General features: G+C 44.7%; 1 protein-coding gene across 1 annotated transcript in view; it reads right to left on the reverse strand.

Moving 5' to 3' along the window:
- xk (X-linked Kx blood group (McLeod syndrome)) overlaps positions 1–11430 on the reverse strand; it is a 17216-nt gene extending 5786 nt beyond the window's left edge. The window contains exons 1-2 of the mRNA XM_063212173.1: positions 10895–11430; positions 7067–7335 (exon numbers count right to left, since the gene is read on the reverse strand). Of these exons, the coding sequence (XP_063068243.1) occupies positions 7067–7335; positions 10895–11139 (514 nt within the window). The 5' untranslated portion in view covers positions 11140–11430. The remainder of the gene's footprint in view (positions 1–7066; positions 7336–10894) is intronic.
- Positions 11431–16917: the final 5487 nt, after the last annotated feature.

Here is a 16917-nt window from a genome sequence, read left to right on the forward strand (position 1 = left end):
ACAGCTCTAACTTGGGCTTGGTTTTATGAAGGCTTGGAAATGTGTTGTAATCTGTGGTAGGTAAAGTAATAAAGATATTGTGCAATGGCCACAGCAGAATTGGGAGTTCTATTCCAAGAACAGTATTTCCCAGTAGCCATTCCTTCTGGTCCCCTTACAGTAAAGAGATAACACACACAGGGAAGCCGACCAGGGGGGCAAATGAGGTTGGTTGTTCCGGGCCCAGGGAGAATGGAGGTCCAGAGTTGAGTTCTCATTATATTGTGAGTATTGGATGGGGGGGGGGTTCCCTCTCATATAACATTGTCCAGGGCCCGGCCAAAGCAGACTCAGACACACACATACTACTGTACGTAGAACACCTAGTCACCTGCGCCCCTTTGACAGTGTTCATTACAGTGTTGACTCAGTCCCGTAAAGATACGTCAGAGATAACATTAGATACATTACGATGGTGAACTCACGCTACCCTGCGAATGTGTGTCAGGGAGTCACATATTCACAGACGTACGTAAATACAGAAGGCTGCCATCAGCAGGCGTGCATGTAGCACCACCTCGTGATAGCTCACACACTGGCTGGCAATTAGCACTCTCGGACAACAGTAGCAGAGGTGAAGAGGATAAGCAGGTGTCAGAGAATTCTCACCATTCCACTGTGCAACTGTTTATTTCGTTTCATTTTAAAGGTACACTACACTGTGCAGGAAATGGTCAAGAAAGGTACTGCAAACAAAGTATGCTGCTCATTGAAACTGGACTGCCTATTGGCAGTAATAAACTAATATTTTCTAGTATGGCCCAAGCACAGTCATTTTTGCAGCTAAAAAGGCTATTTCTGGAAATTCAAAATGGCTGGCCATGGAGAAGATCCCCTTTTTCATGTAAGAAAAGTGCAATTTTTCCAGTCATAACGAATACTTAGAATTTGATGGTATTGGTAAGTATTCATGAAAAAGGTAACATTAGTGAATGGATAGCCTGAATTCTGGAAATAAACAACTAAAAATCTTACACGTTGTACCTTTAAGAAAGCTTTGTGCACGGGCCCTACCGGTAGAGCAGTGGACTTCCATGGCAGCGACACGGGTTCGATTCCGACCCGGGTCATTTGCCGATCCTTCCCCAAGTTCCCCTGCTCTCTCCCCACTTCGTTCTCTGTCTCTCTTTCAAACTGTACTGTCACTTATGAAGTCTAAAATACCAAAAGAATCTTTGAAAACAGAGAAAGCTCTGTGCTCTAGCAGCATTTGAGTATGTGTTTTAATGACTATAGTATTGGTAAACACAAGAGCAGAAAATCTGTGGCATGAATGTTTTAATATTATATTAATGAATTAATTAATATTCGTGAATATCTAGGTTTACGGAAATGGGTTTGCGTTGAAGTGTTTTTTGTCCTTATATGAAATTTACTGTCATTTCTATTGTACAATCTACTTTCTATGAAATGATTTGTGCTTCATTGAGTATAGAGAACTAAATAGGGAGGATGTGGGCAGAGTGCTGTGTACTGAATAAGCAGGACATGTGGCCACAAATAAGGACAGTATCAAACAGTATAAAGTTACCCTCCAGTGTAAACTCTTCTGTGACCAAATATTTAATTACTGCCTTTTTGCCATCGTCAGCCAGGAGAGCACGCAATCTGTCTCTCACCCAGACAAGCCACAGTCTCATCAGCCATCAGTCTAAAATCAATCAAGGGACCCTTCAGAGGGGAGGACACGGCGAGCAGTAGAAAGTACTGTATATGAATCACAGACAAGGAGAAAGTGAAGATGACATAGCCGAGCAGAGCACAGCACAGCCCAGCCCAATCCAGCACAGCACAGCCCAGCCCAGCCCAATCCAGCACAGCACAGCACAGCACAGCACAGCACAGCACAGCACAGCACAGCACAGCACAGCACAGCACAGCACAGCACAGCCCAGCACAGCCCAGCACAGCACAGCACAGCACAGCCCCTCTGCGTTCCTCGTTCAGGAGTATGGCTAGAGGGGGACAGAAATACTCTGTGGTTTGAGTTACGCTCCTGCGTCTCTGTGTAGTTTATGAGGTCACCCTCGGAGGCGGTGGAGGCCGTACGTGCGCTGCTGCTCAGTCATGCAGCGAGCTGAAGTGAGTCTGCTTGAGGGATCGCCCCATTATGAATGCTGAAGGCTAATCTATTGGCTTGCCGGCCCGCTGCTCACAGTGCAGCTAGGTGCGGCTAAGGGGATATTGATTTGCTAACCAGCCTCAAGGGCTATGAAGACTAGAGAAAATACCTTTTACTTACTCTTAGAGGAATTTATGTGCGTCTTTGTGATAAAATACAGCACAATTCAAGACACGCATGGGATTTTTGTTTAAGGCGTTCAGTCTTTCACAATCTGAATGACAGAGGAATGTATGTGCGTTTTTGTGATAAAATACAGCACAATTCAATAAACGCATGGGATTTTTATTGAAGGCGTTCAGTCTTTCAAAATTGCTTCTTGCTCTGCAGGAGAAAAGCAAGCGAGACTGGCTGATTGGTTATTCTGTTGGTCATGTTATTGCAGTGCTGTCAGCTGTTCTCTTTATCTGGCATTTACGTGTAGAGGGCTTTTCACCATTTACGTACAACAAAGTGTTATCTTAAAATCACTTGTGAGAATTGAGAGGCGCCATCATCAGCAGCACATTGTGACAAAGCCTGACAGAGACAAAACACATTACTACTAGGAAATGGATACGCTGCCAACATTTATTTACAATCGCCTCAGGGTTGTTTGCATTGTCTTTTTTCTGACACCAGGTGTCTGTAGGAAAATAATCTATGAATCTAATTTACACCAGTAGGCAACCTGGATATAGAATAGGGCTGCACGATAATGGAAAAAATCATAATCACGATTATTTTGGTCAAAATTGTAATCACGATTATTAATCACGATTATTGATTATTTGGAGATTTTTTTGAAAATTTTAATGAGATGAAATATAACCAAGACTGAATTATATACGGGATGAGCAAAATAAAAAGAATTGTTAATGATTATGTAAAGGCAATAGCATGAAACTTAGGTGGACAGATTTCTGGCCAGAAACACCACCCAGTCAGTATGTTCTGGCTTCAAGGACGCTCTCAAAGGTAGGTCACTAGTGCCACGATTAAATCACGATTGTAATCACGACTTTGATTTCACGATTTATCACGATTTTCGATTATTTCCGATTAATTGTGCAGTCCTAATATAGAAGTTACCGCCCAGATATTACAATCCACCTGCATGCCTGCTCTGGCAGCAATACAACACAGACAATTTCATCAAGTACCAATTCTCCCTTCATGCCACCATAATCAAAATTGGCTTATGTGGGAGATGGCTGGAACAAAATGTCCATTACTGAGCCGTAGCTTTTCAAGCCAGGGGTTTCGTCTTAGAGGACTGGTCACCTTTTATTTTGAAAAAAAAAAGAGTGCTGAGCCAAGATTTGACATGACTATCCACTTCCCGTAACCATGATGGGGGTTGGGGAGTGGGGGGCGATGGGGGCTGTCTGGCACAAGTCACCGCTTTATGTAGGCTGCAGTGCAGAACTGATGCACCATTTATTCTCAGGCACAGAACATAAAGCAGCAGCAGCAGCTAAAGGTGATAGAATTGCAATAGCTGTAGGTGTGCAGGTTCTGCTCCTTAAAGCTGTGAGTTACGACTCTGAAACTAAGGCGCACATCAGGAGTCACTGGCGCACACTATATTGGTAAACAGACAGAATGTGTGAATGTGTGTCCTAGTCTCTCTCTCTCTCTCTCTCTCTCTCTCTCTCTCTCTCTCTCTCTCTCTCTCTCTCCTCTCTCTCTCTCTCTCTCTCTCTCTCTCTCTCTCTCTCTCTCTCTCTTCTCTCCTCTCTCTCTCTCTCTCTCTCTCTCTCTCTCTCTCTCTCTCTCTCTCTCTCTCTGCCTGCCTGCCTGCCTGCCTGCCTGCCTGCCTGCCTGCCTGCCTGCCTGCCTGCCTGCCTGCTTCTACACATTATCTAACAGTATTTGCAGGGGTGGATTAATGACCGGGCCTGCTGTGCCCAGGGGGCCAGTGGTCCCAAGGGGCTAGGCCGACTTGGCCTCGTGGCACCCACCCAAACTTCCCTTCAAAACATCTTTGCAAATAAGGTCTTCATGAGCTCTATCTAACTCTACCTAAAAAATACATATCAGAAATCAACCTATATTGAATAGAGACCTAACTCAGAGGGCATCACTGTTGGAGCCAAATGGGTGTATGCTCCATTTACACCTGCGCTGGGCGTAGCGTACCGTATGTTCCATTTACACCTACGCTAGGCCTAGCATACCGCATGTCCCATTTACACCTACGCTAGGGCTAGCGTATGTCCCATTTACACGCTAGCCCTAGCCCATTTACACCTAAACCAGAGATATTCTAGACAGAGATCTGTTAAAACACGCCCACCCAAGGGTGCGATGGACACTTTTCTATCATGACAACTATATACTTTATATTGTCATACAGATCATCCAGCATTCAGGGCTGCAAGGACACTCAATAGTTAACAAGACTGTTGGAAAAGTTCTCTGTATCAGGGCTTGACACTGGCACCTGCCAACCGGCCAAATGCTGGTAAAACTTGGCTGTGGCTAGTAACAATTTCAGTCTCACTAGCCACTTTGACTGGTAACTTATTCTTTGGTGTGAGAAATTACAGTAGTTGCATCAATTGTTTGTATTTGAATGCAAGAATATTCTAAAGAAAAAATGTACAATAAAATTCTTCCTAGCAGAAAGGCTAAATGGCTAGTGACTCGGGAAAACCACTAGCCACAGTGGCCGGTGAGCAAAAAAGTTAACATTAAGCCCTGGTCTGGATGTACTGTACTGTTTCTAGGCCCACTGGAGTCGTTTCTGCTTGTGAGAATTGGTTAAAGATGGCTGAATAGATGGTTTATGCATAGCTGCGTAGCTACATGTTTGTGGGACTCAAGAGATATAGCAGCTTCAAATGTTACCTTTTTCACCCGTTTGCTGCTTCGTAATAGTATTTTAGCATCTTCTCTTATTCTGATGTATTTATCTGACAGAAACCTTTCTTAATGTACCTTAATCTGCACAAACATGTGTGTGCTCTGAATCTGCTAGTAATGTAACTAGTACATTTATTTTGATCTATTTATTTATTTATTTATGTTAAATACTGCTATCATTGGAAGGTCCAATCAGCAGGGGTGGGGGGACCAAGACAATGTCTGGCCCAGGGGCTCTTAATTTCTTAATCCGCCCCCGGGTATTTAGGTGGTTTTAGTCACAGCCACCAAACGCTCCCACTGGACTTCCCCTGATGAAGGACACCAATGTAAAACAGCAGGGTGAACTGGATAGACTTGTTTATTTGTTTGTCTGACTATTCCAACATGCGTATCTGACTATTCCAACATGCTGAAGACTAAAACTCAAACAATATACATAAACTTACAAACCCGAGACATGAACTACAGTTAGTGTTGCCACCTGTCCTATTCCTTTCTGATTTTCCCGCTTTTTTAAGGGTTTGTCCTGGAAAGAAATATATACTTTCCTGGTAGACACTAAATGAAACATGCCATTGCGTACAAGCTAGAAGGGTCGATTGAGTTTAAAATATCCAGGGTTTTTTTTTTGTCAGACAGAGATGACAACCCTCACTACAGCACCTAACCATCTTTGTTTTGGTAAGCCTACATGCATTACCTCTCCCGATGCACACCCCTTGCTGCAGGAAGCAGGTGTACAGCTGCAGAATGAGCTGGGGCAGCAAGCCCAGAAGGGCCTGGATGGAATATTGCAGCATCTTATGGTGCATTCCCCGAGGATGGGAGATGGGATATATCTGACCTCCTACATGCTGAAATGCATTGGAACGCCTGTTGAAGCGGAATGTTCAAGTCGCGAGCTGGGGGCAAATTGAAGTACCCCGACTTCGAAATCGTGACGTCAACACAGCAATGACAGTGCACAGTGATAGAAATAGTTTAACTTTGACTTGTGTTGGTTAGAACGCTTTCAAGTGGGAGGTAGCTGCCTCCTGGTTGCATATTGGGAAGCTCCTACCACTAGGGAACGCACTATTACACCTTTGGGTTTAGTCCTGTGGCCTACCCCTAACGATGAAAACCTGTGCTGAAGACGAAGAACTTATCCCCACTTTGCTTCAGTGCTTCACTTTTGCTAGCCCAAGGTCAGCTAGCATGTCTACCTCAGCATGTCGGGTTGGTAATCAACTAATGGACATCGGACACATGCCCATACGGCACCCTATGAGATGCTGGATGCATAGGTGCCGGAAAGGGGGATGCAGTGGTGCATTCACACTTTTGGGCTCCCTAAATGAGGCTTTCACATTTTTTACTGCAGACAAATGAGTGGAGTCCAGCAGCAGTAACATTGAGTGCGTTACAACATGCGACCTTGCCTCCTCCACTTGTGCTTGAGGCCTCGCCCCGCCTCCTGGCCCATCCTCCGTGGAGAAAACGATAAAGTTTCCCAGCTGTCAGCCTAGTCACAACAACTTTTGAGGGACTGTTTTTCATTCACCATCCCAATTGCAAATGAGAAAAAGACTTTACAATTGAGCTTTTGCAAGATATTGAAATATAATGCTGTTGTCAGTGATGTCATCATGACTTATCACTTCCTGGTACGAGGAAACAAGCACAAGTGGAGGAGGCAAGGTCGCATATTGTAATGCACTCTTTGTTGAGGAAAATAAAGAATGAAGAAAAAAAATGTTCCGGCGCCCTTGGCTGGATGGCCCTAAAGTTGAAGGAGAGGATTGTGCACATCCCAGGGAAAGGTGCAGGATGAAGGTCAACTGTAGTTTTCAGAGTGAGGAGTCCGCACACTTAGAATGTTTTTTGTTGCGTTTTATTTTTTCATGGCAGAGAATGGGTAGAGATATCTGAAGAATAATGTTGAGCTCAAAACGTTATCCTGCCATGAAAAAATAAAACACAACAAAAAGGATTCTAAGTGTGCGGACTCCTCACTCTGAAAACTATGGATGGCCCTAAAGCCCAAAGAAAGTAGTGCCAACAAAAAGCACCCACCTCTTCCTATGGATACCCCTTGTTGCAGGACACATATATACAGCTGGAGCGTGAGCTGGGGTGCGGATCCCAGGAAGGCCTGGATGACGGAGGTGCGGGCGAAGGCGGCGCGGTGGGTGATCAGCTTGCCCTCCGCCTGGCCCACCTCTTGCTCCACCTCCTCCGACAGCCCGCCCTTGCCCCGCGGCACCTGCTTCTTCCGGGTGATGGTGACATAGGGCTCCTCGAACTTGCCCGCACTGCCGTAGATACAGAAGGCATCCAGGCACCTGTGCGGACGAGATGAAAGGGAAAAATCACCATGAGGAAAACTGTGTATGGTGTAAGTGGATTCACTGGCTGGTGAACTGTTCTGGTTCCTTGAACCAGTGCTGTAGTGTATGCATAAGGCATCCAGACACCTGTGGAAACAAAACATGAAACTCGGGCTGCACGATATCAGAAAAAAATCTGATACTCGATAACAGCATGCAATACCTCGATAACAACATTTAAACGATATTTAGAAATATAGCCAAGGGTTTTTCTTGTCACTAATTTGTCGGTCTGTGTGGAGGGCATGGCTTTGGCCATGACGGGCTTCTTGTGCATTTGTTGACATTCAGCAAGTGATTGGACTGCACAGAAATGTTTTACTTGTTCACGATAATGAGGTCATTTTCGCGATATGCATATCGCCAATCTTGATATCGCAATTTTCGATATACTGTGCAGCCCTATGTGAAACAGGGGCAGTCCCCATCAGGAAAACACAGATGGGCAATAATGATGAAGATATTGTTAAATTCCTTGGTCAGCTATTCTCTCGTACCTCCCCTATCACCCTCATGAAAACAGTGTTGCCAGATTGGGCTATTTCCCGCCCAATTGGGCTGCTTTGGAGTACCATCTGCAGGTAAAAATGGCATTTTGCAGGAAAACCATAGCCTGATAAACCAGCCTAAAACATTTTGCCGTCCAGCAGTTGGCGCTGGTTTTCCAGGCTAGGAAAACCAGCAACCCAGGCGGGTTTTGAGCATTTTTTGGGCTGGAAATCATCAGCCTCATCTGGCAAACCTGCATGAAACTTCAGGAGGAATTCAAGCACCTGTGACAGAAGTCAAGTCAGAGCGAGTGCTTTTGCACACCTATGTTTGGACTAGTGCATTGGATTTGCCCAGGGCAAGGTTTGCATTCAAAAGTGTCATACTGGTATGACGAAAATGTTGTAGGCTATTACCTAAAGCCATGTAGAATGGAAAGCGTACATTTTTTTCCTTTTCCTTTTCTGAAAGCATGTACAGGTCATACAGAGGGTTTGAACATTGCAGTCCGGCCTAGGCCCACAGTTTACATATCCATCATGATCATATAAACACCGCAACCCACCACCAACACAGCAATGTACACATACCAGCACAACGTATACACGGAGAAGGAGCTCAACTGGGTTGTATAATATACATGCACCACACAAGATGTGTAGAATACTTCAACTCAAGTGAAACCGTTTACATCAAGTAGCAGCATGATATTTTCCGCCTCTAGAGTTCATATAGATATATATGCACTTTCTGCACTAAACCCAAACATACACACACTGACACACAACTCATACTCACACACATACACACACACACACACACACACATACACAGGTACACACACACAGACGCACACCGCACTTTCTACCTGCACTAAACACACACACACACACACACACACACACACACACACACACACACACACACACACACACACACACACACAAAACACATACAAACACACACACACACATACTGCTGCTGGTGTATTTAATAAAAACCTTTTTTTTAATTATTTATTTCTTCAAATGCTACTATTACTATGTCAGAACGCTATAAAGGACTTTTAGAAAAAAGAACAACAAAATACCTCCTCTTAATGTATGTTCTCTACAAGTCTTCTGTTGTCCAGTCTTGCACTTTAAATGTCTGTATGAGCAATGTCTACGTCCATACTGTCTATGTCCATGTATGAGTACTGTCTATGTCTATACTGTCTATGTCCTTACCTAGATTAGTCTATGTCTGCATGGGAGAGCAAGAAACGCAATTTCAAATTCTTTGTATGACCAGTGCATGTAAAGAAATTGACAATAAACTTGACTTGACTTGACTTGACTTGACTAGAGGTTTACTAGGCTATGCGAGACACTGAATACCGTGGAGTATGAAGCGTCATTGAGTGTCAAAGTGTCTAGGGTCAAGGGGACACTCACGAGGAAACCGGTGCAGGATTCACTGGCAGTCAGATCTATATTTAGTCCATTTCTACAACACCTGACACTTGAGACCAACGCCTTCACTCTTGATGCAGACACTGCAATGGAAGTCAGATGCCCAGGCAGGCAGGCACACACATAAAGGATCTCTGAAAATCAGCCGAGCTATCTCGGGATCTAATCTGACTCTGTGAGCTCTGGCTGACCGACCAGGCAGCCGCAGTGTTTACACCAGGAAAGCGGAGATGGCCAAACCTAAATCTGAGCCGCCAAACGGAGACGCCTGCAGCGGCAGTGCGTGTCTCTCACCACCTCCACCTCAGCAGATTGAGAAGGCTCCCCGGACAGGGCACTCTGCCCATACCATTGGCCTGATATGCAGAGGGCAGCACGCCCGGCGCCTGCTGCCAGATAAACACTTGGCTGCGCTGGCATTTTATTTAATTTTTTTAGATACGTTTTCATTCTCAAGGTGTTCCAAGGTAGAGGGGGTCACTGTGACTTTGAAATGTTATGAAGAAACTTGACTTATCAAAGCCTGAAATGCACTCCTTGCACACAACGTACCTTAAAGTGGTCTAAGATTATTTTTCTTCAGTATAATTAGAGAGATAAGCAGATTGAATGTCATCACCCTCAAATACTTAACACTTAACTGAAAGTGGAGTTTGCTGTAGGCCTACTTAAGTACTTAAGCTTCTAACTGCTGGTCTGATTATGGCAGCCACATATTTTACTGTGACGAATTGTCAAACTGCCAGCTGCTTCTGTACCTGTAAATAGCAACAGTGGAAAACCCTGCACTAAAAGGATCACCCAAACAACCTGTCAAACCGTGTCAAAACCGTGTTGCTATTGTTGGCAAATGGTGCACTGGGAGGAAACAGGCAGCTGAGCAGGCTTTTAGAAAAATCGTTAGGCCTATAGCCTAGTATATGGACGAGACAGAAAATACATGAAGAGTCAATGGGTGACAGTTATTCGGGGTCAAAACGCTGAAAGTTGCACGGGTCGTCACAATTTCCGCTGTGATAGACTAGACATGCCAACGGTCAGCTAATGGCCGAGAAAATTCCCCCGCAGCCGACATGACTTGTGTCATGGATTAAAACAGCCGACTGACCGGGGGGGGGGGTTGTATTTACGGCCTTATCATGATTACGAATGCCTTGTAAACGATAATCATGTTGAATGGCAATCACGTGTCAGAGCTATCGAATGGGGTGGGTAATAACATACAGGGTGACTGAAGGAATGAGTTATGATGATGCGTAGCTCTCCCACTCACTCACGCTCAGCAGCAGAACTGTTGATCAATGCAATGAAGCATGGTAAACAAACAAACAGGCCGCGCGCATTGTGTAGCTCTAGTTGGTTATGCGCATGGCAAAATGCGTAAACTTCGTTGCAAACGCCATTTCCAAATTAAATAAAGAGGGCACAGATTAATGATCAAAGGAGCCCGTGTCTGGGTTATTTTCCTTTGTCGAATCTGTCGTTCTTGACAACAGCATCATCCTCCGTTACAATATTTCGTGTGTTTTGGTAAATGGTTACATTTGCTCGCTTTTGAGGCAACACCCTACCGGATAATCGGTCCCAGCTGTAGAATATGGAGCAGGAGCACGAGAGGTCTATCCCTGCTGAGGTCCCGGTGGATGAATATGAGGGTGAGCTGCACGAGCACCGAGGGTAGGAGCGTGAAGAGCAGCGTAAAGCCTTGCCAAATCTTGTCTCCTGCAGAGCGGTACGTGGAGCTCAGGTACAACGCAGCCGTCGTCTCAGCTGTGAAAAGAGAGACCGAAACAAGCACCGAGGCAGGCAGTCTCATTCTCACTCAGCCATCTTTGTCTCCTTCTTCGTTCTCCCAATCTCGTCGGCGAGCAAGTCGGAGGCGGTGTGCTGGACCGCGGCACCGTATGCATTGGGACTGGGACTGTCTCGGAGAGGAGGAGGGCAGTGGTGTTGTTGGAGTTGTATTGAGCTCACCTCTAGATGGCGCAGTGGCTTGAGTGTTGCATTGACCTACTGGCGCTCTTGTTCCTCCGTGCGTATTGTACTGTGCGTAATTGGGGTGAATAATTATTTTGAGATTTTTAGTAGGCCTACACTGAAAACAATAAGCTACGAGGGCACTGCAAGTATCGGTATCGGAGGGCTGTGACAGCCCATTAAACAAATTTGGAAAAGAGTTTTGAATTTGGACACGGACCTAAGGGGGGCAGGAAAAGAATATGAAAGGTTTATTGTCAATGTTTGTTTATGTTGTCAATGTGGCATTTCTCTGTGGGCTTTTCACCCACGACGGCATCTTCCGCATCTTCTAGACATGCTGTCTTCTTCTTCTTCTTCTTCTTCTTCTTCTTCTTCTTCTTCTTCTTCTTCTTCTTCTTCTTCTTCTTCTTCTTCTTCTTCTTCTTCTTCTTCTTCTTCTTCTTGAGGCTGGCAATTATTCAATCACCCAGTAGAGGGCAGTGTAGAACACATGACTAAAGCACAAGCCAACACACTTTTATTTTATTTTAGCTGAATTAATCAGAGACAAACAGGCCTATCATTTCAACCCATGCATGAATTGTTCTTGTCATTCATGGTGGGAAAGTTGTAATTTTCCAAAACAATTCCAAACAACATGCCAGCTGAATAGGCCTATCTGATGTTTTTTTTCCTATTGTGTTGTTCACTTTATGAATGGTAGTTGCTGTTGCCCATACGAAAGTGAAGTTTATAATTTGAGATCACATGTCTTCCCTACTCTGTGTGCTACGGTGTCTATGAACCTATGTGCCTGTGAAAACGATGCACTGATGAATAAAAAGAAATAGTGAATAACACTGCCTTTCAAGTTGATATGCAGGAGGAGTGTGGTTCATATCCAAATTGATTTTGCCAGCATGTGATAAGAATGCAGACAGCAGCTCCCAGTGGGCTGAATGTACATGACAAAGATAAAGCATGTAACATCCTGTTGGCAAAGGCAGATAAGACATGGGGTGTATTCCAATATGCGACCTTGCGTCCTCCACTTGTGCTTGTGGCCTCGCCCCGCCTCCTGGCTCCTCCTCCGTGGAGAAAACAACGTTTCCCAGCTGTCAGCCTAGCCACAACAATTTTTGGGGGACTAATCCTCATTCACCATCCAGTTTGCAAATGAGAACATGACTTTACAATTCAGCTTTTGCGAGATATTGAAATATAATGCTGTTGTCAGTAATGTCATCATGACATATTACTTCCTTGTACGAGGCCACAAGCACAAGTGGAGGACGCAAGGTCGCATATTGGAATGCACCCATGGGGAAATACCATTTCCTTCCTGGCTCTTATTATATAGGCCTAGTATATGCTGTAGCAGACTGCAGCAGTTTGTGGAGAATCCCATGTCTTTGTAAATTTCTGGTTTGTAAATCTGAAAGCATTGCTGTGTGGAATATTATTGATTTGGGAGCAGTGTTGTGGAGCTTTGGCATTTCTTTTTTGTTTTGTCTGTTTGGTCCAGAAGCTGTAGTAGCCTACTGAGGTACATTCTGTCTTCTTGGAATATTATCGAAGCACATTCACAAGGATATGATTATGTGAAGGGAACATCAAACAGTAGGCCTATTGTAATGTATAAAGCATGAGGTGAAGCATAGATCAAGCATCAATATAGTATTATGTATCCTCCCCATAATATGTAGGGCTATTCATTTCAATTAGTCAACATTGTGCGCTCTATTGCTAAAAGGTATTTTAGTTATAATAATACTGATTTTATTTCCTTATCCTCTCCAGGATTCTCTCCTGGAGAGAATCACCACCACCCAGGTAGCCTACATCTCGTAATCTTGATTTGATTTCCTTATATTGTCCACATATCGCATCTCCTCACCATCACCGAGAAGGCGGGAAGAAAACATTTTCTTGCGCACAATGAGTGCGTTACAATATGCGACCTTGCCTCCTCCACTTGTGCTTGTTTCCTCGTACCAGGAAGTAATATGTCATGATGACATCACTGACAACAGCATTATATTTCAATATCTTGCAAAAGCTCAATTGTAAAGTATTTTTCTCATTTGCAATTGGGATGGTGAATGAAAAACAGTCCCTCAAAAGTTGTTGTGGCTAGGCTGACAGCTGGGAAACTTTATCGTTTTCTCCACGGAGGAGGGGCCAGGAGACGGGGCGAGGTCACAAGCACAAGTGGAGGAGGCAAGGTCGCATATTGTAACGTACTCCATATCTTGTAGTAGAGCGGCTACAAGGCCAATTTGGCTTGAATCGTGCAAATTATGATACAAGCATGAAACTTGGCAGGTATGTGCTTAAGACCAGTACAATCAAATCTGCCTGATTGGCCACTTGAAATGGCGGCCATTTTCCAAGATGGCCGCCAAAAAAGGCTCCAGAAATTGATTTATTGCATATAATTGACCTTGAAAATTATGATACAAGCATGAAATTCAACATGTATGTGCTTAAGACCAATACGATCAAATCTACCTGATTGGCCACTTGAAATGGTGGCCATTTTCCAAGATGGCCGCCAAAAAAGACCCCAGAAATTGATTTATTGCATAGAATTGACCTAGAAAATTATGATACAAGCATGAAATTCAACATGAATGTGCTTAAGACCAATACGATCAAATCTACCTGATTTGCCACTTGAAATGGTGGCCATTTTCCAAGATGGCCGCCAAAAAAGGCCCCAGAAATTGATTTATTGCATAGAATTAACCTAGAAAATTATGATACAAGCATGAAATTCAACATTTATGTGCTTAAGACCAATACGATCAGATCTACCTGATTAGGCACTTGAAATGGTGGCTATTTTCCAAGATGGCCGCCAAAATGACCCCAGAAATAGATTTATAGAATTGACCTACCAAATTATGATAAAAGCATGAAATTAAACATTTATGCCCTTAAGACCAGTGCAATCAAATTCACCCAATTGGTCACTTGAAATGGCTGCCAAAAAAGAACCTAGACAATGATTTATTGCACAGAATTATTCAAGCAATTTATGATGGACACATGAAATTCGGCATGCATGTGAGTGATTAAGACCAATAGGCCTACAATCAAATATACTTGATTTACTACTTAAAATGTGATGACGATGTGTCCAAAAAGACCCTAGAAATTTGCAAATTGCAACTTTGGTGGAAATAACTGTTCACTCTCCTCAAATATGTTTCCATAGATGATGAAGTGATACAGATATTAAAATGTTCAGCAATGACACATAAGCCACTTATGACACAAATGGCCTGGTGATGACATGCTAATAATGCCAGTTCTTAACTTAATGTCAATGGACCCCAAGGTTATGACATGCTAATAATACGATGACAATGTGGTAATAATATGCTAATAACAGCAATTCATGGTTCTCTCGATATTGCTGTTAAACAGAAGGTGCGTGAACACCAGAAACAAGCTTTGTCATGAATTTGCGTTATTCGCTCTGGACTTGACATTAAACATGTCTAATTTAGCTAATCACATAACTGCTCTGGCTTGTCAGCCTGGGACATTCGAAGATATGAACATCCTCCCCTGGCTGCCCTCTCCAGCCACTGTGCTGTCCCCTTTGCGCACCCGACCTCCGCTAATGGTAGTTGACGTTCGGGCACAAGTTATGTGGAACACAAGACTGATCGTGGCAAGGCCACCTGAATCCTCGCCTATCCTAATAGGACGCATTACCCGTGTCTCCCTTGGGTCGGTCACCCCTTACTGTGCGTGTCTCATGTGCTCAGCAGGAGCGCGAGTATCAGTTGTGCTGCCTGGAGCACTGTCCCTGGGTAGGGCGTCCGTGGTTAGTTAGACCATACTTCTCCAATGAAGTATCTCAGGCCCCTGCTCGACCAGGCTGCCTGATCGAGGGGAAGTGTGTCTTTGATGTCCCCCTGGGAACCAGAGTGTGTGCCCTCAAACAGGTGTCTATCGGGACTTTTCTTGGCTGGCTCGCTGTGGTGGTGGTTGCTACTCGGTTCTCCGCCCGCAACTTGGACCTGCGGCACTGCTGGAGAATGACTGTTTTTTTTCTGCCAGCACGATCGCATTGCAGCTCAAGCTTGCCTGGCGGTCTTGGGCATGGTGCCTCTCAGTTGCACCTGCAGCCAGGTGTTGTGTACTGAACATGCTGGATATTCCCCCTTGTGCCAAGGCCTGGTTTTCCATTGGGGAATACCTCTTGATACTGGGGGCCTCGCTATACCTCTGTGGGCTCCACTTGCACATCGGTTACACTCAGACGGGTGGTTTCCGTGCCCTGGGTTCCCTCCACTGTGTGCTTTCCATGGTATTGGATGTCTGGACGCTGCCTTTGTGCGCCCCGTGCTTAACCCCTCTTCCCCCTCCGGGTTCGGAACGAAGACTGGGCCTCTTTCTTGTTCCCCCGCTAGCGTTGCCGGTATCTGACCTCTTAACACTTTATTGACACCGGTAGGCGGTGTGCCTGCTCTAATGATGGTGTCAAGTGCCTGCCTAACCCCTAGTTTGGTACTGGTATCAATTTGCCCCATGGTTGGTGTCTGTCTGGAGGGATTAGGGGCTTGCCTCCCCTGCTCTTCCAAGTGCACCCTTCGGGTGCAGCTCTTGCCCCTGGCCCCTGGGGCGGCTGTTGGGCAAGCCGTGTCGCTGATCACTGTTGATGGACGCTACCTCTCCACCTTCAACAGCTCTGGGCATCGGTAGGAAGGGTCTGTGCTGCGGCCAGGCTTTTGCTTGCGCATTCTAGGTAACTGGCAACGCAATCAGGAGTTTTTCAATACCCATAGTAAGATGTCGAGTGATTCAACCGAAAGAGAACTATAGTTCACAGAGGGCAACCCTGGTTCTCTGAGGGAGATGAACGAGACATCTCACCAGATTGCCACACTCACCCACAAGCTCAAAGGTTAGTCGTCTCAGATTGAAGATCAGAGCCCGGCACACCTGGGCTTTGTCCCCGAGGGGGCGGGATCCCCATCTGCGCTGCTCATTGGTCTGACGGCATGATTGAAAGCAAGTTTTGGCAAATGGCCACTCAAAGGGCATTACCCATAGTGAGATGTCTCGTTCATATCCCTCAGAGAACCGGGGTTACCCTTGGTAACCTATAGTTATGTGCCTTTCTGCTTGATTATGTTTCCATCTATGATGAATTCATTGGAAAATCAAACATAGTGATTGTTTATTTGGGCCACATCTGGTAGATTAATTGCAATTAATGAAGTTCTAGTGTCTCCTTTGATGGCCGTCTTTAAAAATGGCTGCCATGTAACATTTTCAAGTTGCAAATGAGGGGGGTTTGATTATATTGCTCTTGAGCACAAACACACAAATTTACATACTTGTATCATCATTTTCTTGCTCACTTCAGGGCTAAATTCAGTGTTCTAGCAGCCATATTGTAAAATGGCTTCCATTTCAAGTGTTTGTCAGTTCAATTTGATTGTATTGTTGTTGTTTTTTTGCACATTCATGCCTAAATTGATGCTTGTATAATAACTTGCTCGATCAATCCTGTGCAACAAATCCATTTCTATGGTATTTTTGTCAGCCATCTTGGAAAATGGCAGTCATTTAAACTGAGAAATCCTTAGAATGTATTGTGTTGGTCTTAAGCACA

Source organism: Engraulis encrasicolus, chromosome 12, assembly GCF_034702125.1.
Source record: "Engraulis encrasicolus isolate BLACKSEA-1 chromosome 12, IST_EnEncr_1.0, whole genome shotgun sequence".
Lineage (NCBI taxonomy): Eukaryota > Metazoa > Chordata > Actinopteri > Clupeiformes > Engraulidae > Engraulis > Engraulis encrasicolus.